Source organism: Scyliorhinus canicula, chromosome 11 (assembly GCF_902713615.1).
Source record: "Scyliorhinus canicula chromosome 11, sScyCan1.1, whole genome shotgun sequence".
NCBI lineage: Eukaryota > Metazoa > Chordata > Chondrichthyes > Carcharhiniformes > Scyliorhinidae > Scyliorhinus > Scyliorhinus canicula.
In genome coordinates, this window is record NC_052156.1 from 154,101,281 (window position 1) to 154,124,435 (window position 23,155).

At 42.5% G+C, this 23,155-nt stretch overlaps 1 protein-coding gene across 2 annotated transcripts in view; it reads right to left on the reverse strand.

The window, feature by feature from the left end:
- Nucleotides 1-23,155, reverse strand: part of exoc4 (exocyst complex component 4) — a 574,741-nt gene that overhangs the window by 323,037 nt on the left and 228,549 nt on the right. For both annotated transcript variants that reach the window (XM_038811812.1, XM_038811811.1), the window contains one exon: nt 8,194-8,290. In XM_038811812.1, coding sequence (XP_038667740.1) covers nt 8,194-8,290 — 97 coding nt within the window. The remainder of the gene's footprint in view (nt 1-8,193; nt 8,291-23,155) is intronic.

Below are 23,155 nucleotides of genomic sequence, written 5' to 3' on the forward strand. Positions count from 1 at the left end.
CTTCCTTGAACATCCTACTTAAAATCCAGCTGTTTAGCAAGCTTTTAGTCACCCCTCCCAATTGATTACATTTTTGTGAAGCAGCTTGGCTATTCTATGTATAAGTTGCTATTTAAATGCATGTTGTTGTTGTCATCCTCTCTGTCCACTGCTCAATTCGCCTCAATTGCCTCTTTTTTTCTCCCAACTCCATGGGAATGATTAACTTCCTACTTTTTCCAATAATACAGTGCAACTTCAGCAATGGCTTTCATCCCAGTCCTACTCAATCATCTTGAATATCCCTCACGATATAGCCTCAGCATGGAGTCAACATCCAGCTGAATTTCTCCACTAGTTCCCTTGATCCCACAACCCCATACAGCAAGCGTTCAAGGTGCAGTTGAGGAAACGATTTTGCCAAGTGAACATCAAGACAAAAGCCATCAGTCACATTGTCCAGAAAACATTTCACTCCCATGCCACCTATCCCAGCATCTCCCTGGCTACCTAAACCAAACCTGTAAAGTCTTTACCAACTGCTCCACCTCGGGCAAGGTTTCATATTCCACATCCACAACTTATTCCAGATCCATTTCAAAGTCCTACCAAGTGCTTCCGGTATCTTTGTTCTTGTATAATGAAATATAAAAATTGATTTCTCCAATGTCCTCATTGACAGCCTCCTGTCCTCAGTTCTTCATAAATTATAAACTGCTGAAACACAACTTGGGGTCTTTGAGCTACATTAACTCGAATGCCACCCAGATAACCAAATTTAAAACCCTCAACCTTGACGTATTATACTTCTGCCTTCAGGGTGAAAGAGGTTCAGCAAAATTGCTGCAAAGCATCGACGTGTACATAGGGTCCTTGCTGGAATAATGGATATTCAAAAGAGAAGAATACCTCTGACCTAATGTTCATGTTTAGGTATCATATATCTATTTCATAAATCATGTCAATTAAACACATTTTCTGTCAAATTGGTATAATTGTGACATTTGAATCACGAACTGATGGGAGTAGATGGGTCAGCAACTCAATTTCAATTTTCTTCATACTACTCAGTGGAACATACCACATCTAGTCCCTCTGCTAACATGTACAGGAAGAAATAATCTGTAAAACCTGGTCTTATTGCCAACACAAATTCATTAATCACCGAGACAGAAAGGGAAAAAAACGAGATACCGCCAGAGGCAACCTCAACTTGGACAGATGTCTCATTAACTTATGGTCTTTGGTGAGAGGAAATCAACCACATAAGGAATAAGATTGAAACCGTGCTCAAAATAGCACACGTATGTTTAATTCCATTAACAGATCGCTTGTTATTCCATCTTTGTATTCTTTTACGCCTTAATGAACAAAAGCAAGATTAAATGACATTTGTTCAGGGCATTTTTAACGTGGGTTGAAAATATCTCGAGTGGAAGAAGGAAGTTGTTAATATTTATAATATAATATATGAAACTATTTGTGGAGGCAAGCTGTCTAAAGTTGAACTGTAAAATCTGAAGTTACATGAATATTGTTCAATTTTGCACGCCAGTGAGAACAAGTCAATCATCATTTTTTTCTTTTTTCTCTCATGGGATGTGGGCATTGCAGACTCAGATACCATTTGTTGTCCATTCCTAATTGCCCTTGAATTGAATGGTTTGCCAAGCAAGTAAGAGTCAATCATGTGGGTCTGGAGTCATACGTCAGCCAGACGACAAAAGGATGAATGACATCAATGAACCAGTTGTGTTTTTACGACGTTCAATGATAGTTTCATGATCACCATCAGTTTCATGGTCACCTTCATGACATTAGCTTTATATTCCAGATTTATTAACTGAATTTAAACTCCACCAGCTGACAAGGTCAGATTTGAACATATGTTCAAATGATATGACGCAACACCGTCTTTGCCATGTCGCATTCATGAGGTGAAATGGGAGGGATGAAAGGTTCAGTCTACATAGGGCTAATCCACCTCGAACAGCACACAGCGTCTGACAATCACATACTGAGATTACTGCCTGCATTACAATTAGAAAAACACCAGCTCATGAAGATAACCTGAATCAAGGTGTCTTGCAAAAAAATGTGATCTTAATTTCTCCCCCACACTCATAATGGCAACACTTGACGGGCGGCACGGTAGCACAGTGGTTAGCATTGCTACCTCACGGCACTGAGGACCTGGGTTCGATCCTGGCCCCGGGTCCCTGTCCATGTGGAGTTTGGAGTTTACACATTCTCCCCATGTCTGCGTGGGTCTCACCCCACAACCCAAAGATGTGCAGGGTTTAGGTGGCTTGGCCACACTAAATTGGCCCTTAATTGGTAATTTAAAAAAATGATGGTAACATTGTAATTACACCCTGCTCCTAGTGGTGGTGCTATAGTTGATTAGGAATTCATCTCCAAGCTTTTTAATCTATGCAATGAGAAACCCATATTTTCCAACCAATTCTCATTCTCTGCTTATCTAATTTTTATATTTTTGTCATTAAAGCATAATTAAAATATAAAATTGAAGTCAAAGAAAGAGATTTGCAAGTTACACAATAACATGACTGACACGTCCACTGTTTTCCTTAACTGAGGTATCCTCCATCTGCGGCCGACAGGGCACTCAACGAGGTTCAACCCATTTCCTGCACCTCTGCCCTCACCCCTTTTTCTTCCTCCCAGAACCACGAGAGGGTCTCCCTTGTCCTCACTTTCCACCCCACCAACCTCCACATTCAAAGAATCATCCTCTGCCATTTCCGCCAACTCCAGAATGATATGACCACGAAACACATCTTTCCCTCAAACCCGCCCCCAAATCAGTGTTCTGCAGGTACCACACTCTCCATAACATCCTGGTCCACTCCTCCGTCACATCCAACTCCACATCCACTTCCCACGACACCTTCCCTCATAATCACAGAATGTGTAAATGGCTGCATGGTGACACAGTGGTTAACCTGCTTCGGGTGCTCTTTCAGAGGGCCAGTGCAGACGTATTGGGCCAAACGGCCTCTTTCTGCACTGTAGGGATTCTATGATTTACCTCCTCACCATTCAAGGTCCCAAACACTCCATTCAGGTTAAGCAGCACTTCACTTGCATTTCCTCCAATTGCATTCTATTGCATTCATTGTTTCCAATACGGGTTCCTAGCGATTGGGGAGATTAAAGGCAAACTATCTGACCGCTTTGCGGAATACCTCAACTCAGTCTGCAAGTATGACCCCAACCTTCTTCTTGCATGCCCTTTTTTATATATATATAATATTATTAATGTTGCATAATATTTCTTTTACAGATAATGCGCCAAATTTTCAAAACACAACTGGTACAGTACAGAACAAGAGGGACAGTATAAATTCAAAACAGCAGTCCTTAAAAAACAGTGTCTCTATTTATAGACCCGATCAGTCAGGAAATGGGGGGGGGGGGGGAGAGAGAGAGAGAGAGAGAGAGAGAGAGAGAGAGAGAGAGAGGATAATGTCATATAAACATGATAGAATAACACTTCAATATGCACATGTACAGTGAGATCGCAACTTGCAGAATGGCTCACAGGAAGTCTTGCAGGAGAAGGTCAGATCAAGCGGAGCCTACAAATTTGAGATAGAGGTCCCACAATTTACAGAATGTACCAGACTTACAACAGGGCACAGATGTCAGGAATACCAAAGGCATACATTCCGTGACTATTTTTTGCCAATTCTGAATCAAAGGATAGTTAACATGGATCTGGGAACAGAGAATATTTTTCCAAGCTGCAAACGTTAGACAAACACCTTTTTTCATTAACGTCAATAATTTTCCAATCTGGAAGACCCAGAGTTAGGGACAAGGGACCAAATTCTAAGGCACTGCCAAATTTGCTGTCAAGGTCTTCAACAAAACCAGATCAATAGAGTTGAATCTTGACACAGGTCATGCATAGTGTATATAATCTCCCTCGACTACCTGATCCTTGGGGCACATTGGGGATATAGCAAGATCAAACCAGTGTCTAAAATAAGGCATGATATGCAAATGGTGCAGTATCTTGAACTGAGTCTCCTTCACTGTATTGCACACCTAAATTGTAGTGGCAAAATTCCATATACCACCCCATGTCTCCTCATCAATATTAACTTTCAAGTCTTTTTCCTAAGATTGTAAGGTACTCAATGTACTAACACAGGATCTAGAACACAAGGCAGCATAAAACTTGCCAATTAACTGTCTTGGCGCTGCAGAAATCAGGATTGTTTCCATCGGTGAAATAGCAGAGGCAAGATGCTATCTTGTCTTGTTAAGATCAAGTTTCAAAGTTGCAGATAGTTAAAAAAAGAGCATCTTGGAATAGCAAATTTTAGGCCTAGCTGCTAATAGAAAGATAAGGAGGCATTAGTGAACACATCGCCCTGCCTACAAATGCTTCTATTTCTCCAGATATCGAATCCATGGTCCATAGGACCTGGTTGGAAGTCCTGGCTGCCCTGGATGGAGGAGAGAGCGGAAGTCAGTTGAGATCTCCCTTCTAACGGACAGACTATCCTCCACGCTCTCAAACAATATTAACAATTGTAGGATTCACACATTTAGCAAAACCAGACATAAAGTCCCCGTAAAATAACAAGACCTGTAAAGGATACACCAACTGATTTGCTTCAACATAGAGCCAGATGGAAGTAGGGTCCATTCTAACCCAGTCCCTCATAAACCCAAGATGAGAAGTTAATTGGTACAATCTAGTATTTTGGCCCACCAAATTCCCCTCAGAAACTAGGAGTTGCAACTTGATGAATTTCAAATGAGGCCTCTTTTTATTTAATAGAAATAAGCTGATCAATCCACTGATCTCCTTTAAGACCCCAGCAGACAGTAAGATTGGCAACATCTACAAGGGCTACAACAGTCTAGACAAAACATTAATCTTAATCAATGCAATCCGACCGAGCCACAATACTGGCAGGGAGGTCCAATGAGAGAGGTCCCACCTAATAGATGAAATCAACTGAGGGAAATTAGCCCCATACAGTTGTTTGCAAAAGAGGGTATAATAACCGATAAGTAAACCCTGACAGGAACCACCTGAATGGAAAATTAGAAAGGGCAGGGATCTACCTATCAGCCCTCCCACCGGCATAGCTTCAGACTTTGTAAAGTTAATCTTACAACCGGAGAAGGTACTATATCTATCTACCACATCAATAATAACGAGAACTAAAATGTCTGGCTTCATTACAAACAGCAGCACATCATCAGCATAAAGCGTGATCTCCTATGCTGCTTTCCCCCCTTGGCAAAGCCCAAATATCAAAGCGTCTTGTGTGAAAGCCTCTGCCAGAGGCCCTATGGCCAATGCAAACAGCAAGGAGGATTAGGGACAGTCTTGCCTCATCCCTCTCTGGAGGTCAAAATTCTCAAATCTATAACCTTTCATGAGCACTGCTGACAATGGCCTGTGAAACACCTGAATCCTCTTAATGTATTCCTCACCCAGCCCAAATCTCCACAAGGTATAAACTAAGCAGTTCCATTCCACCCAATCAAAATACTTTGTATCTGTATCAAGGGAGATCACTAACCCACCCAATGCCTGCATTTGGAAAACCTGGGTCACATTCAGTGAGCCTCTGACATTGTTAGAAAACTCACCCTTTATGAAAAGGTAATTGAGGGCCAATTTTGTTCAGTTGGTTGGGCAGCTGGTTTGTAATGCAGAGCAAGGCTAATGGGCAGCATAGTAGCATCGTGGTTAGCACAGTTGCTTCACAGCTCCAGGGTCCCAAGTTCTATTCCCGCTTGGGTCACTGTCTGTGCGGAGTCTGCACGTTCTCCCCGTTTCTGAGTGGGTTTCCTCCCACCGTCCAAGGATGTGCAGGTTAGATGGATTGGCCATGATAAATTGCCCTTAGTGTCCAAAAAAGGTTAGGTGGGGTTACTGGGTTACCGGGATAGGGATGCATGGGCTTAAGTGGGGTGGTCTTTCCAAGAGCCGGTGCAGACTCGATGGGCAGATGGCCCCCTTCTACACTGTAAATTACATGATAATAGCGCGGGTTCAATCCCCGTACCGGCTGAGGTTATTCATGTTAGCCCTGCCTTCTCAACTTTGCCCCTTGCTAGAGGTGTGGTGGCCCTCAGGTTAAATCACCACCAGTCAGCTGTCCCCCTCCAAAGGGTAAACCAGCCTATGGTCTTCTGGGACTATGACAACTTTACTTGACTTCTGGACTCTAAACGAATTTCCGCCTCCAGCTTTCTGGACGAGCTTTGCTCTGTGCCTCCGCTTCTGGAACTTCCTTGCCGGTCAGGATGCTTTGCTGAATCTTTTCTCAGTCTTGCAATCTTTACATTTTTCTCTGTATTTTCAGTGAGCCTTTGAGCTTTTCCAGTTGTAGGGTGTTGGTTACAGTTCAGTAGGTCTGAAGAAGCCTTCATAGTGATATGCAGGTTAACTGCAAGTCTTCACTGGCTCTTAAAAACTATTTGCATATGTACAGTAAAGGTCACAGGCTAGGAGCGGTCTCCATTTTTGCTGGTACACATGCCTCTGTGCAGCACTAGATTGACCCTGGGTTCAGGTCATGTGCTTTCTTATGTCAAAGTGTGGTTAGATTCTCACTTATTGGAGAGAGTCATTGCTTGGCACTTGTATAGCATGGATATTGTGGGCAGCACGGTAGCATAGTGGTTAGCACAGTTGCATCATAGCTCCAGGGTCCCAAGTTCTATTCCCGCTTGGGTCACTGTCTGTGTGCAGTCTGCACATTCTCCCCGTGTTTGCGTGGGTTTCCTCTGGGTGCTCCGGTTTCCCCCCACAGTCCAAAGATGTGCAGGTTAGGTGGATTGGTTATCCGAAATTGCCCCGAGTGTTCAAAAAAGGTTAGGTGGGGTTATGGGGATAGGTGGAGGTGTGGGGATAGGGTGGAGCTATGGGCTTAGATAGGGTGCTCTTTCCAAGGGCTGGTGCAGACACGATGGGCTGACTGGCCTCCTTCTGCATTTTAAATTCCATGATTCTATTACTTGCCACTTATCAGCCAAGCCTAAATGTTGTCTAGATCTCGCTATGTGAAGACATCGATTCAGAGTCTTGAGTCGTTGAAATGGTGCACTGAACACTCAACAATCATCTGAGAACCCACTTCTGACCTTATATTGGAGGGGAAGCAGCTGAAGATGGCTGGGCCTCGGATGCTAGCCGGAGGACTTTCCACTGATATCCTGAGACCGAAATGTTTGTCCGCCAAAAACGCCAGCCATCTTTTTGTGTGCCAGGTAGGACTCCAACCAGTGGAGAACTTACCTGCCCTCCCCACCACTATCCATTGGCTTTAACTTTGCTAGTTTTTCTTGAGTGTTGCCTTGACATTCAGGGCAGTCACTCTCACCTCACCTGGAAAATTTGGTCCTTTGTAAAAAATAGTCAGCAAAACCTGTACTCAGAATGCATCTTTCACAATTTTGTTTTAGTCTTTAATGGGATATAAACACCCATTTCTAATTACCTTTGCGAAGGTGCTGGTGAGCTGCTTACTTGAACCACTGCAGTCCATCTGTAGCATTATTGGCTGCAGAACAGCTATTAAAGGTCCTAAGTGAAGTAAATTTTGGCACTTTTAATTGAGTTTTCAATTAGCGTGATTCCGCATCGCAAAGCCAGTCTTAATTCACCATTAAATAGCCTTAACTGATTGTCACCTTCAGAGAGTCCAGAGGATGGGAAAATTTCCACACATATCAAGTTCCTGATTTGAGCTGGAATGCCCTGGAGAACTCCTGAATGCAGTCAGTAATGAGGAGGGAATCATGAGCACCTTTGGTTACTTATCAAGTTGTGAGATTTTGTGTTGCAGGTGAGTGAAGCCCATGGGCCATTTGGAAGAAAATATAATTAAAAGCCTTGCAAACAACTATACACTTTTTTTCAGCAACGCTGAAGTTAATTTAAAAGAGACACGAGGATAAAAATCCGAACCCCCCAACCAACCGCCGTACAGTCAACATAACGTAGAACATAGAATCTTCGGCCCTCGATGTTGTACCGAGTATTGTCCGAAACCAAGATCAAGCTATCCCACTACCCTAGATTTCTAGATTCTAGTATGTGAAAAACTTGGGAAGTTCTCTAATAGCAAAAAACTATCAAATGAAAGCAATTCGTACCAACGCAGAATAATTTCAGACAATATCAGCCAATACCTTGCTTTTTGAGTCAGACCATACCTTAACAACGGATGGAAAATAACGGTGATGTTCCGAGCCCCAGGTTTGCAGACAAATTTTGTGCCTCCTCCTTCAATTAGATTGTCATCGGCCCCTCCTAAAAAAAGACATAACCAGGATTATACTCGCAAACCAAATATTTTAATTCCAAAAGGATTTTAATCCAAGGGAATAAGGTGAACTGAATGGTTATTTGACTGCCACAGTTCCTTGTTCCTTAAGTGGATAATATTTCTGGAGTAAACTGAATTGCTTGATGCCAACAGTCCAGAGGTGTTGCGAGTGCCATATAGTGCTCACATACTACCACTTCAAAATTTGATATGGGAAAAATTCTTCGGCCAGCCAGCAGTGCATTCCATTCAGGCAACAGTTCAATTAACTCTGCAGTTTAGCTGTTTAATCATGAAGGAACCCATGATTGATGGTTTGATGGCTCACCTTGCTTTGATGAAACGGAGGTCGTCCAATAAGTGTAGCCAACTTTCAGTTTTGTTTTGACATTGTAGGTCTTTGAACATGATGGGCTTGTATTCAGTGCCCCCAACCCCTATGAAATGCCTTGCAATATTTTACAAGGGTTAAAGACACTATAGAAATAAAAGTTTTTAAAAATGTCTTTGTGGGATAAGAGCATTACTAATGGGGTCAGTATTTATCACCCATCCCAAATTGGTTTTGTGAAGGTGTTATTGAGCCACTTTATTCAATCACTGCAGACCTTGTGGTGCAGATACATCCACAGTGCTGATAGAGATGGAGTTCCAGGATTTTGGCCCCGAGACGGTGAAGGAGCGTTGATATATTTCTCAGGCAGGATGGCATGTGGCTTGGAGGGAAACCTAATATGCATCTGCTGCCCTTGCTCTTCTTGATGACAGAAGTCACAGGTTTGAAAGGTGTTGTTGAACAAACCGTGGCCAGTTTCTGCAATACATCTTTCATATGGTATACACTGCTGCCAATGTGCGTTGGTGGTGGAAGGGGTGAATATTCAATGTTGTGGGTGGAGTACCCATCTGATAAACTATTTTGTCCTGCATGGTCTCAAGCGTTTTGAATGTTATTATCGTAGAAGTCATGCAGGCAAGTAGGAAATATTCCATTGCACTCCTACTTGCGCCTTGTTGGCGGTGGACAGGCTTGGAGACCAAGTCAAGAGGTGAGTTATGCGCTGTAGAATTCCCATCCTCTGATTTGCTCTTGACCCCAAGTATTTATGGGGCTGGTCCAGTTAAGGCTTCTGATCAATCATAAGTAACACTGAGCATGTTCATGGCAGGGGATTTCAGCAATGGTAACGTTGTTGAATGTCAAGGAAAGATGGCTACATTCTCTGTTGATGGAATAGTCATTGGCTGGCACTTGCGTAGTGTGAATGCTATGTGTGTTTTGTTGCTGCAGTTGTCATTGTCAGATGAAGACCAGCAAGAATAAAATGTTTATCTATGATCTCAAGTGGCACATAAGGTGCACAATACAGATCATCATTCTGTTACACAATATATTGACCGTGCCCAGCCTGATTAAAACAGGATAAGGTTTAGCTCTGAGTCAGTGGCAAATCTGTAAATCATATTTAAAAGGCTCCCAAACGTCATCTAATAGCAGTGGTGTCATATCAGTGGCCAGCCAAACAATTGCGGTATTCAATTGTTCCATTCGCCCCCTCCCCCAACAGGGAAGTCCCAAGAAGGGTTGGAGGAGTGGGGTTTTTTGATGGTCAGTACTAAAGCTAACCAGGAGTTTGAGCAGTTTTAATTCTTCAAACATGATCCGTAACTATTGCTGTAAGACAGTCAGAATCATCCAAAGTTTGAGATTCAAATTGAAATTTTGGATGATTCCCAGTGCAGGGAAATTGCCCTTTGGAAGTCTGAACTTCCCTTCCACTCAAGAATGCAATCCGTTTGTGAGGACTTCACAGGACGTGGAAGGGGGCTTGTCCCAGTGCATCTTTATGGTACCCCCTGGGTACAACACAGCGGAGATCGGAAGTTATGGGCCAATGCCATTTTTCTCAATAATTCAATGATTTATTTTATTTTTCAAGTTATTCCAGCTTATTGCACATTGCTGCACAAGTACAAGTATTTCTACTTGTATATTTATTTTTCCAGGCAGAAAATGTCCAAAGGAACTTAACTCTGGCATTAACATTGATTTCTATGGGACCATGATTGACTTAAAATTGTTTCACTTAAAGCAGCAATTTTCAGAAATGCATCCACAACTTTAAGTGAGCACTTACGGTACTTTTAAGGGATTCCTTTATGAAAGATTGCACAGCTTCTTCAATGGCCACCTGCTGGAATCCTGTTGGTCTTATATTTCCTTCAGCCACAAAGTCAGCCAGCAAAGGGCACAACATAAGATCAGAAGTAATAGGAAGAATAGGCCATTTGGCTCAGTGAGCCTGCTCCGCCATTTGATAAATCATGGCTGATCTTTGCCTTAACTACACTTCCCAGCCAGTCCTCTTAATTCTGGACTCCCTTGTCGATCAAAAAATCTATCCAACTCAGCTTTGAATATATTCAATGAACAGGCCTCCTCTGCACTTTGAGAAAGAAAATTCAAAAAGGTTAACAACCCTCTCAGTAAAACATTTCTCATCTCAGTTTTAAATCAAGGCCTCTTAAGTTTAAACTGTTATCCACAAGCTGAAATGTCCTCCCAGGATTTACCCTGCTGAGCCTTCTAAGAATTTTCTATGTTTCAGCAAGATCACCTCAATGCGTACAGGCCTAACTTTTCCTCATAAGGCAACCCCTTCATACCAGCAAACAGCCGAGTGAACCTTCTCTGAACTGCTTCCAACCTAAAGATATCCGGCATTAAAGGAGACCAAAACGTTATACTGTATTCCACGTGCAGTTTCACCGATGCTCTGTGCAGCTGCAGCAAACTTGCCTACTTTTATACTCTATTACCCCTTACAATAAAGGCCAGCATTCCATATGCCTTCCTAATTGCATGCTGTACCTGCATTCTAATTTTTCTGATTCAAGTACAAGGACACCCAAATCCTTCTGTACTGCAGCATCCTGTATCCCATTTATCCCATCTGTTTCCAACAGCCAAGCCTCTATCATTACAAAGAGAAGTCCTCTCCGACAAATGCAACGTACAAGCAAACTGCCGTGAGTCAAGGCTGTTCGATGTCACCATTCTTATTTTTGCTCGCAACTGTTTGGATTTTCAGGCAAACAACATCAGACAGAAATGGTATATGATGAATCATCACTTAACAGCTGGAAGATTTAGACTTGGCGGATGACTGGTTTTCTTATCCCACAACTACATACAGATGCAAGATAAAACCCATCACTTTGACACAAATATTGGCCGAAGTTGGCCTCAACATTGACATAGAGAAAACTAAGGTAATGTAAATAAACACTCGGAATAACAACGCCATTAAGTTAAGGGACACCGAGCTATTTGAAGTAACAACTTTTATCTAGCTTTTTCTTTCTCCCACTACTTTCCTGGAACCTCACGTCCTTCGATGACTAAGGGATTGTGGAGTGATCAGAGCCCTGGATAGAAAAAAAAATCATGTTATGGGTCTCTGACCACCGTCCCACACGTAAGCACAGGGCGAACAGGACCTGGGGCAAGTTCAGATACAGGGAGCACAGTTTTGGTAGACCTTAATTTTACATAAGGTAGACGATAAGCTGGCCAAGAGAGCCTTGAATAGTCAGGTCTGGAGATAAAAAAGGCACAGCCATGCAAGAAAGCAATCTCTTCATACCCTCCAAGGCCTCAAACATTCCTTCCAAGTGAAATCGCAATCTACTTATACGTCTTTTACTGTAGCATACTCTATTAGCTATTCACGATATGGTCGCCTCCACATTGGAGGAATTAAACACAGACCAGGTGATTGCGTTGGGGACACCTCCATTCAGTCTCCCAAATGTGACCTTGAACTTCCTGACACTTGTTATTTCAATTCTTTACTTTGCTTTCACTGACCTTTCTGTCCTTAGCCTGCTGAAGTGTTCCAATGAAATTTAATACAAGCTCAAAGGACAGCATTTCATCTTTTGACAGGGCATTTTACAGCTTTCAGGACTCAACATCAACTTCAGTAATATTAGATCATTAGCGCTGCTCCACTTTGTTCTTTTTTGTTGGTTCATTTGTTTCTGCTTTTCTTAAGTCTCTTTCCTGTGCATTCAGACAGCTGCTAAACAGCTTGCCATTAACTCCTCTATACACAGCTTTTGTTTCTTGTCCCACCACCACTCCCTTTGGCTTTCGACCATGAAAACGTTTCCATTTAATCTATCCTGTTCTCCACCCTATCACCTGCGAGCCTTTCTATTCTCACTGCTTTCACTTTCTCAAAACCGAATCTAGTAAAATCCCAATGAGTCTAATGTAAAGAGATCCACCCACGAATTCACATTAAGTGAAGCTCCATGATAGCTGAGGCGGTCCCATTCCAACGTAAGTGCACCTCTGTATAACCAATTTGCCTACCAGGCGCAGCCTGTGTCAAAAACAACAGATTCAAATGCCAAATGAAAACACAGTAAAGCAGTTAATTTGCAGAAAAACCTTCATTCAATTAGTTCGCACCTTACAATGGCATGACCTTGTAAAAGGCAGGAGCTTTGCACCGAAAACTGTTGGGAGTCCGCTCTGGAAACATTCAAATCGTTTTTTTGCTTACTGTCCATGATGTTGTCAATGCAGTCAAACATATTTTTGGTGTTTACATGCTGCAGTGCAAAATCCAGGAGCATCTCTATCAGCTTTGCGGAATTGTTTAGGGAAAGAGACAAGCATTTTGGAACTCTTCAGCTCATCAGCCTTCTTGGTCTCATCAGCTGAAGAATGTACAGATGCAGAAAGAGGAATAAGAGGAAAAGATTAGGACGGTTGACAGAGACAAAGTGAGAGAAAGAGCGAGAGCAGGAAAGAGAAAGTGAGGAATAAGAGGGAAAGATTAGGTTGACAGAGAGAGCGCGAGTGAAAGAGAGCGAGAGAGAGGGAGCAAGCGAGCAAAAGAAAAAAAACTTGGAAACTTCTCATCTCCAATCATTTAGCTCCTGCACACTTGCAGCCAATTTAACATGGTCTGCAAAATTTATCTATATATCTTGGGTCTTTTGGTGACTTCTGAAAATCTATCAATGCTATTCTCCTTCACAGGTGAAGTGTGTCTCGTCAATTCTCCTTCTTGAAGAAATAACAAAGGGAGAATATAACCGATCACACACGCACAACCTTATTTTTCTCCCGGGTTAACAAAATGAAATCTCCAAAATTTCCCTTCAACAAAATCAATTCTCTGATGTGCAGTGATTGCACACTTGTTCCTAATTTATTCTACTGGACATCCCGAAAAATAACACTGCTATCATGGTAAGCAGTTAAAATACCCAAAGTTCAAAAAGGAAATCAGTCCACATTCCTGTCCTCCACAGCCCCACCCAGCTGATACCTGATGTGAGCAACACATGTACAGATTTGACTGAATTGACGAAGACACACAGAATATAGAATTCCTAGAGTGCAGGAGGCCATATGGCCCATCGAATCTGCACTGACCCTCTGAAAGAGCATCCTTTCCCGCCCTATCCCATCCTAACTGCATATCTTTGGACACTGAGGAGCAATTTAGGGTGGCCAATCCACCTAACCTCCACATCTTTTGACTGTGGGATGAAACCAGAGCACCTGAAGGAAACCCATGCAGATACAGGGAGAATGTGCAAAATCCACAGTCACCCAAGATCGGAATTGAACCCGGGGCCTTGGTGCTGTGAGACAGCAGTGCTAACAACTGTGCCACTGAGATACAGGCTTGTTTGTATTCACAAGGTAACACCAAGCTCCGCTCCCTGCTTTTGAGGCCTGCCATAAATCCCAACCAATACTCATTAAAATGAAGAAAAACAGGTATTTTTTTGACGTGCGTGAGGACAAGTGGATAGGGAGGGGTAACAAAGGGAAATCAAGAGCCCTGGAGTGAGAGGAAGTGAGAGTGAGCGAAAGAGAGGTGAAAGTTAGTTACTTGTTAAGATTACCACTGCTAAATTCAATTCTCACTTCCTTTTGACTCCTTATGTATGGGTGGCACGGTAGCAGTGGTCAGCACTGTTGCTTCACAGCCCCAGGGTCCCGATTCCTGCTTGGGTCACTGTCTGCACGCTCTCCCCGTCTGCGTGGGTTTCCTCCGGGTGCTCCGGTTTCCTCCCACAGTCCAAAGATGTGCAGGTTAGGTGGATTAGCCATGCTAAATTGCCCTTAGTGTCTAAACAAAAGGTTAGGTGGGGTTACTGGGTTACAGGATAAGTTGGAGGTGTGGACTTAAGTAGGATGCTCTTTCCAAGGGCCAGTGCAGACTCGATGGACCGAATGGCTTCCTTCTGCATTGTAAATTCTTATGATTCTTAACTATGATAGGATATGCGTTCATTCATTTGATGAAATCACCTAAAATTACCAACTGTGCTTATTAAGAAAAATAGACTTGCATGTATAATGCCTTTCATGACCACTGGACATCTCAAATTGCTTTACAATAAATTAGTTTTTGTAGTGACTAGTGTTAATGACTATTTCTCATGTCTTATTAGACAGCCTCTTCAGATTTGGGATGACTTGCTTCCACTCAGTTTCGATGGGTTTTTAAGATGGCTAATCGGTTCAATGCGCGATCTACAGGCATTAACAGGTGGTGCTTTAGGGGCTGGATGGGCGAGTTGTTTGGAGGTTTGTGCACTCCCTCCGATGCCTTGACTGTACCTCTGTAACATTCCCAAAGAAGTCTCTCAATGTGGTTAGTGTCTTCCTGAATGAGCTTCCCTACCAAATTCCCCTCGCATGACTCTATTCTGAACAAAGCAATTGCTCAGGGGTCAGGCAAAATGAACGACATGTCAGAAACATGAAGCACTCTCATTCTTTTGGACAAACTCCAACATGTGTAGGTACTGCACGCATTTTGTAAAATTGCAATTTGAAGTCAAGAACTCTTTTCAGTGGAAAGGAAATTTCACCCTTTAAGTGCAAATCATCAATATGTAAATCTTCTTTACTTTGTAAGTCTGTGTTTATAACTTTTTAAGTAATTCAACTGATTTTAACTATTGTAGTACTTGACAATCTATTCACGCAACTATGAGCAAATATGTCAACTATAATGAATTCTGATTCTGTTCTGTGGCAGACTACACAAACAAAATGCTATTTGTCAAAGTTAACTTATTAAATTCAATCAAGAATAAAATGCATAAATATACATAACAAGAACCAAACATATTAGAGAAAATGCCACCCTTAACTGGAATGGCTATACTTAATTGAAGTGATTTGGATGAATACAGTCATCTTGTCCCATGAACACTACTCAAAAATCGTCATCCAGTTTAAGTTTAGTCATATTTAGTGGCAACTCTGTCAACTTGAGTGAATCATCCAGAAGAAATTCTCATTAACCAAAGATTTAATTAAATTGCATATGAAGGTAGAGGGAAACAGTAGCAGGAACAGTACAAAGAAAATCAACAAGCTCTGACCCCACGACTGAATGAGCTCACTCTTGTTGCTGGCAACACTCCCAGAGCCACCATCAATTTGATGAATAAAATTGGCTGTGCCAAATGAAAGCAGTAGCTCTGCTGATACCCTGCAGACATCTGACTTTCTTCAAGACAATGCTTTCTCTGGCCCCGACATCAGTTTCCAAATTCCCAAGATGTAAGGGCTGATTTAAACAATAGCCATCTTGCAGGATGGGTTCTTAGAATCCCAATAGGGCACAAGGGGGCCATTCAGCCTATCAGGTCTGCACCGACATTCTGAAAGTCTGCTCCCCCACCCTATCCCAATAACCGCTTAACCCCATGAATACTAAGCAACAATTTAGAATGGCTAATTCACCCAACCTGCGCATCTTTGGACTGTGGGAGGAAACCGGAGCACCCTGAAGAAACCCATGCAGACACAGGGAGAAACTGCAAACTCCACACGGTCACCCAAGGCTGGAATTGAGCCTGGGTCCCTGGCGCTGTGAAGCAGCAGTAGTTAAAAAGGTAAGCGGGTGCTGCATTGCTAATGCGTTTCAGTGGGCTGCAATTTTATCAGCTTTGGGCTATTTGCAACAGGCAGGCAGGGACCTCATCAATATTTAAGTGTTGGGGTGCAGTAAAATCTATCTTGGCACAAGAGAGTTCAATATCAGCAAAGATCCAGTTAAGTTTAACTCTCAATTTTTTCTTGCATCAGGAAGAGCAGGACTGTTCCTCTGTGCTCCATAAGAGATCCTTGGGCATTGCAACCCGTGGCATTCCACCCCTTCCCCTATATACAACGCTATCTGAAACTTCTTCACTGCCCCACTCTCCTTCCCATTTTCCGCATATTCCACATGATCTGTTACCACTTGAGATTTCCAATTTATGGATGTCTTTTCCTTTTATTTACATTTGTTGCCTTGCATTTCTAAAATTCTCTTTCAATACATGCTTCCTTTCTACAATACTTAAAAGTAGACCTGCAAAGTAGCTTTTCTTTGAATTCACTCTTCCATATCTGACTTGACTGACCTCTTTTTTTGGCCTCCCAAAGAGTAGACTTTCTGGGACATCAAACCTAACCCCATGACAATTATTGGAATCCATGTGTCCCACGGCCAGATAGAATATTAATCTGCCAGTGAACCAAATAAAGCACATAATATATCACCAGTCCAAGTAACTCTGCCTCACATGTTGCGTTAAGATGCTGTCACAGGTTCAGTCTGTGATACTGCTTAGAATGGCTACTTTACTCCTGTTAGCAAGTAGCAATTCCCTATTTTTTTCTTCAATTCACATGGCATTGTCAGCTAGGCCAACATTCATTACCCATCTCTAATTGCCCTTGAGAAGGTGGTGGTGGTGAGCTGCCTTGTTGAACCATTGGAGTCCATGTGGTGCAGGTACAGCCACAGAGTTTTGAGGGAGAAAGGCAGGAGCAGGATCTTGACCCAGCTACACTGAAGGTACAGTGATATATTTCCAAGTCAGGATGCTGAGTGATTTGGAGGGGAACCTCTAGGTGGTGGCGTTCCCATGTATTTGTTGCCTTTGTCGTTCCAGATGGCAGAGGATTTATAAGTTGTTCTCTGATACAAAATAAAATTAGAAAATGTTGTAAAGACTCAACTGGTCAGGCTGTGCATGTGGAGAGAGAGACCTTTCATCAGAACTAGAAAAAGTTAAGAGATTTGAAACAAATATAGAGACATAGAAAGTTGGGGTGGGGATAACAAAAGGGAAGTCCTGTCACACATGGGAGGCAAGAGAGACTGAATGACAAAATGGATGATGGTACAAGGGACATAGGGATGATGATGGGACAAGTAAAGAAAAAAAGGGTGGGTCTTGAGGAGGTGCACATGGAAACAGCAGAATCATTACCAACAGATGTTGTCTGAAAAAATGGGTGCAGTGGTTATGATCTGAAATTGTTTCAATCAATGCTAAGTTCTGAAGGTATCCAATAACAAGATCGGTAATATCTTTCGGAAACCATATATAATTTCTTAGCTCTACTTCTTGTCTATTCTTTAAACCAAGATCTTTTCAGACTGTGGGCCATGACCCGCAGGTGTGTCGCGTGCTGGTGTCCGGAGGTCATGGAGGGATCCGTTGCGCCATTCCCCCAATGGTCCCAATTGTGGGACAAGCATCGAAAAGCCGCTTCCGGCTTTTACATTGAGAACGGTAGCCCTGACGGCTTTTAAATAAAAATAATCGAGTCTGCATGGTGTCATCCAGCCATAAGTGACAGCAGACAGGTCATGCACCCTGCACACACACTTAAAAAGTCAATCGCCCTCCAGTATGTGCTTTTGGCACCAAATCACGGAGCAAAGTTGCTTCCATTTTCTTGTTGCTGGCAAGCAAGGCAAGTGAATTGTGAAGATGAATGGTTTTATTAAAAGTAAGAGACGGCCAGAGACTCAGATAGCTTTTATCTATTGGACAGGATCTCAACGGAATTGGCTGCTGAGAGCTGTCAGGAGAGTCCAGAGCAGAGCAGTGCTAGTGTTAGCTCTGTACTGAGCTCTGGGGTCTCTGGTGAACAGCCTACAAAGAAGAAACTTTACAAAGCAGTATAAAGATGACATCTTGACGTGCGGTTTTGTCGGTTGTGCCAATTCAAACATGGACGCAAAGCCCATATATGCAGGGAAGTACTGACAAATGAGAGAAGTTGTTTCAGATTTTGAAAGAGAAGGTCGTGGTGGTCGGCTGTCATGTGGTCGCGAAGGTCAGCCAGCTGGTAAAAGTGGGTCCCGGGAATAAAGATTGAAAAACACTGCTCTAAATGGCAATACCAGTATTTTTTTTATTTTTTTTTATAAATTTAGATTACCCAATTATCTTTTCCAATTAAGGGGCAATTTAGTGTGGCCAATCCACCTACTCTGCACATTTTTGGGTTGTGGGGGCGAAACCCACGCAGACACGGGGAGAATGTGCAAACTCCACACGGACAGTGACCCAGAGCCGGGATCGAACCTGAGACCTCAGCGCCATGAGGCAGCTGTGCTAACCACTAGGCCACCGTGCTGCCCTCCAATACCAGTATTTTTAAAAACTTCCAATATCCTAAATTCAAACCATTTAATGATGTTTCTTGAATTCTTAAAGCAGATTTGAAGTTGAACCATCAGACCTTCCAATTACGTTTTTGTGTCTCTTCCTTTCTGCTAAACAACATGGTTTGAATCTGGCAAATCTACTGGACACCCTCCAAAACTAGCCTCAGCACCGATCTGTAGAACTGCAGCTTGCTCTCATTCATAGTCCAAAGTTCTGCAGGTATACACAATGACACAATTTGCTCTATCAATTACCAATTTACTGTCCAGATGTTTAGAATAGGATTGGTGGAAATTCCGAAATCATTTTAACTACAGCTCGTGAACAAGTCTATGAAATACTGTTTACTGCTCTTATTACCTTGCATGGTTATCTACATTAAAAATCCATCTGTGTATTTCAACTCCAATTGGTTTCATTTATTATTTATCCACATGACTTTGTCATTATAGACCCAATACTTTGCATCTTGCCATTTACAAATGTTGTAAATGGGAACAGGTGGCACAATTTGGACTGAACGTTTTGGTTCTATTGAAGCCAACCACATACAAAACCAAAGACATCTTCACTGAGTCATCCAATGTACAGCAAGGGAAATGGGGATAGGAGAAGGCACTGAAATACACTTCCGAATAAAAATGAAATGGTAATGTATTTTACCCAAAAATCAAACTAAGCAAGAATGGTCTTTTCGGTTGCAGGAAATTGAGAGCACCATGAAGTCGTAATAGACAAAATAATTAGCCATGGAAAAAGAATCCACAGAATAATGTTTACTTAATATTGTTAAGACCAGGTGAGTAGGGGTAGAATGGCTCCCCCTTTTCTCACTCCTCATTTGAATGAAACCGAGTTTTAAAAAAGATATGCTTGACAATTCTGTATTTAATTGTTTACATGCTGTGAGTGTCAAAGACATAAACAGACTTGTTTTCTACTAAGTTTCTGAAAAGGAAAGAGAATAGTATTTATTTTACTTAACATCTGGTTTAAATAGAAATAATAAAACACTCTGCTCTGACACACACACACACACAGACACGCACATATACTATATATAGAGAAAATATAAATATATATATAAATATATATATATAAGGGAGAAAGAGTGAGAAAGAGAGATTTCCTTGACTGCATCTTTTCTGTTTCTGTTGACTGGCCTGGAGAAAAGCAGTTTCTCAAACATGAGAATAGTTCATTGGCTCAGCACATAATTCCGCTCACCAATTGATCAGTTACCCAAACATGGTCAGAGCCACTTGATCCAAGTGCATTGTGCAGGCATGATTGGCTGAAATGAGTTCCTTTCCCAGCTAGAGTGCATTTTCCTAAGTGTTTGGTCTGTAATATGTTGGCTCCACAGTGTCAGACTTGGAGTGCCCCAAGGATGTGCTGGGCAATTCCTCCAGGATGTTTCCAGGTAAGGGTTTACCCAGCAACTAACCAGATGTGTTAACTTCCTCTGGACAATGGTGCTGCACTGTGAGCTATCCAATAAAGTGATTTAAATTGCCAATTTCAGATGGTTGTGCCAGTTTTACACTAATAGTTACTCTGAAAGAATGAAACTGAAAACCACTTCAAAAGTCCGAGTAACTATTTAAATACGCAGACCAAGCCCCACACGGGACACTTCTAACACTCTGGACCCCTCAATCCCTGACAGTTCACCCCTGCAAGGTATTCCAAACGTCACCGTGCCACTGAACCCCACACCCATGGGATTTCCCCCACCCCTTGACAACCAATCGCATAGGAGCTCCCCCACTACCACCTCTCCTCGATCCAACCTAACCCCATTTCGACAGCCCCCAATCTGCCACATCTGGACACTCAGCTTCTCCTTGGCTTGTCATTTTTACTGAGCCCTTTATACCTTCCTGCTTAAACTTTCCCAGCCAGTGCAGTATAAAGAAGGGAGCATGTCCTCTGCAGTCATGCAAATGTTCTATCATCTTTGACACAGCTGTTTTACATCTCTGGGATGCTGTTTTAGTCTTTTAAAACTCAACCAGTGGTTTCAGAACAATAATTAAAGTCATTTATGATACGACTTTGTTACAATATTGACATATTGGAAGTATGCTTAACCTCATGTAATTCTGTACACAACTTTTATTTCTTGTCTTGTCCATTGCAACATTTTGTAACTTAATCAATTAAGAATGCATTATGTATCAAAAATATTCCACTTAATAGTATTTTACAATATTATGCTACCTACTGTAATTCTATTACAGCATTACACTCCTTGCAGTGCAGAATGGTTTGCCTCTGGAGAGAAATAATGGGATTGGAATAAAGCAGTGAACATGTGAAGGAACCTTAAAACCAATAAAAAAACACAGTAATTGGACATTAACAAAGCAGAAAGAACACCCAAAAACTTAAATTACAATTCTTCCAACGTAGCCCTACTACACTGTGATCTGTGCAAGGAAGTGACCCAAATATTGCAGTTAATAAAAGCCATTTCCAACACAACAGGAACACAGTTTTAATTTTAAAAAAGATGATAAAAATCTGCTTTTCACAAACTGCACAATTTCTCACAGACTTTAATAAATATTAGTCACGTTTCTCAAAATCTTTCTTTTTCAGTCCTTTAAAACAGTGCTTTTCAAGCAACCCCCCCACCCACCGGCCGGCCCACATTTGCAACTGGCCGACCTTTGCGACGCTCGCTTACCTTTAATGTGAAAGGGGAGCCTGCATGGTTCTCACAATCTCACTTGAATCAGGTTCAAAGTAGGAGATGGTAATGCACATATAAGGTGCAGACTTCAGCCAGTGCCCTTGTGCCGTCTTCATCTTTACAAAAATGGAAAATCTAACCTCGGACATGTAGGTTGTCATGAAGGGCAATAGCAACAAAATGCTCATTTTACTCCGCACAGGATACTCCTGGGAGATGCTGCACCAGAATGATGACAACCTCATGGGCTTTTGCTGTATTTTAAATGTGGTAGCAGTTTAGTCTTTTAATTTGGGGTCAGCTCTAAAGTAATAACCGACTCTCGGGTCTCAACCTTGAAAGGAATTTTTTCACCCATGACTTCTTTCAAAATCTGAAACTTCTCTCATTTCCAAGTACTTCGCTTCATATAACACATGTGGGCTTTGCATCGGCACAACTGACAAAACCATACCTCGAGAAATCATCTATAGGCTGCTTTGTCCCCAAGTTAAGTTTCTTCTTTGTAGGCTGTTAACTAGAGGTCCTTGAGCTCTGTCCAGATCTAATACTAGTATTGTTCTTTCCTGCCCCGGACTCTGCTAAACAGCTCTCTCTAGCCAATTCTGTGGTTAGATCCTGGTCAGTAGGTACACCGCCTATTTGAGTATCTGGCCGTCTCTTACTTTTAAGAACATAATCCATTTCACAGTTCTCTTGCTAGCAGCTGGAAATCAGAAGCAGCTCTGTTCCACGATATGGCTCCAAAAGCGGGTACATGGAAGGCACAGGATGCATGGCCTGCCCTCTGATGCTGCTTCTGGTCAGAAAACTGCTCACAGCCTCATTTCTTTTCATTTAAAAGCTGGTGGCGGCTGTTGGGCGTTTCCCCCACGATTGGAACCACTGCAGGAACGGCGCGACCAATAGCTCTGTCACCATCCCTACATTTGCCCACCATGCACCTTGACGCGCACTTAGAAAAACCCCGACTTAAAAGGACCCGAGTGACCACTTCTGGCGAGGCCAGCATTTTTGCCCATCTCTAATTGTCCCCCAGAAGGTGATGGTGAGCCACTGCCTTCAACCTCTGCAGTCCATTTGGTGTAAGCACTCCCATAGCGCCGTTAGAAAGCAAGTTTCAGGACTTTGACCAGCGGCAATTAACAGTGATATCAGGATGGTGTGTGGCTTGCTGCAAAAACTTGTAGGTGGTGATGTTCCCATGTTGCTGCACTTGTCCTTCAAGACAGTAAAGGCCATGGGTTTGGAGCTCCTGTCAGAGGTGGCTTGGTGGGTTTCCCACTGTGCATCTTGTAGATAGTACTTATTGATGCCATTGTGTGCCAGTTGTGGAAAGACTGAATGCCAAGGTGGTTGATCAGGTGCCAATCAAATGTGCTGCTTTGTTCAATAATCTTTATTGGCACAAGTAGGGGTACATTTACACTGCAATGAAGTTACTGTGAAAAGCCCCTAGTCGCCACATTCTGGCACCTGTTCAGGTACACCGAGGGAGAATTCAGAATGTCCAAATTACCCAACAGCACGTCTTTCGGCACTTGTGGGAGGAAACCCACGCAGACACAGGGAGAATGTGCAGACTCCGCACAGACAGTGACCCAAACTGGGAATTGAACCTGGGACCCTGGCGCTGTGAAGCAACAGT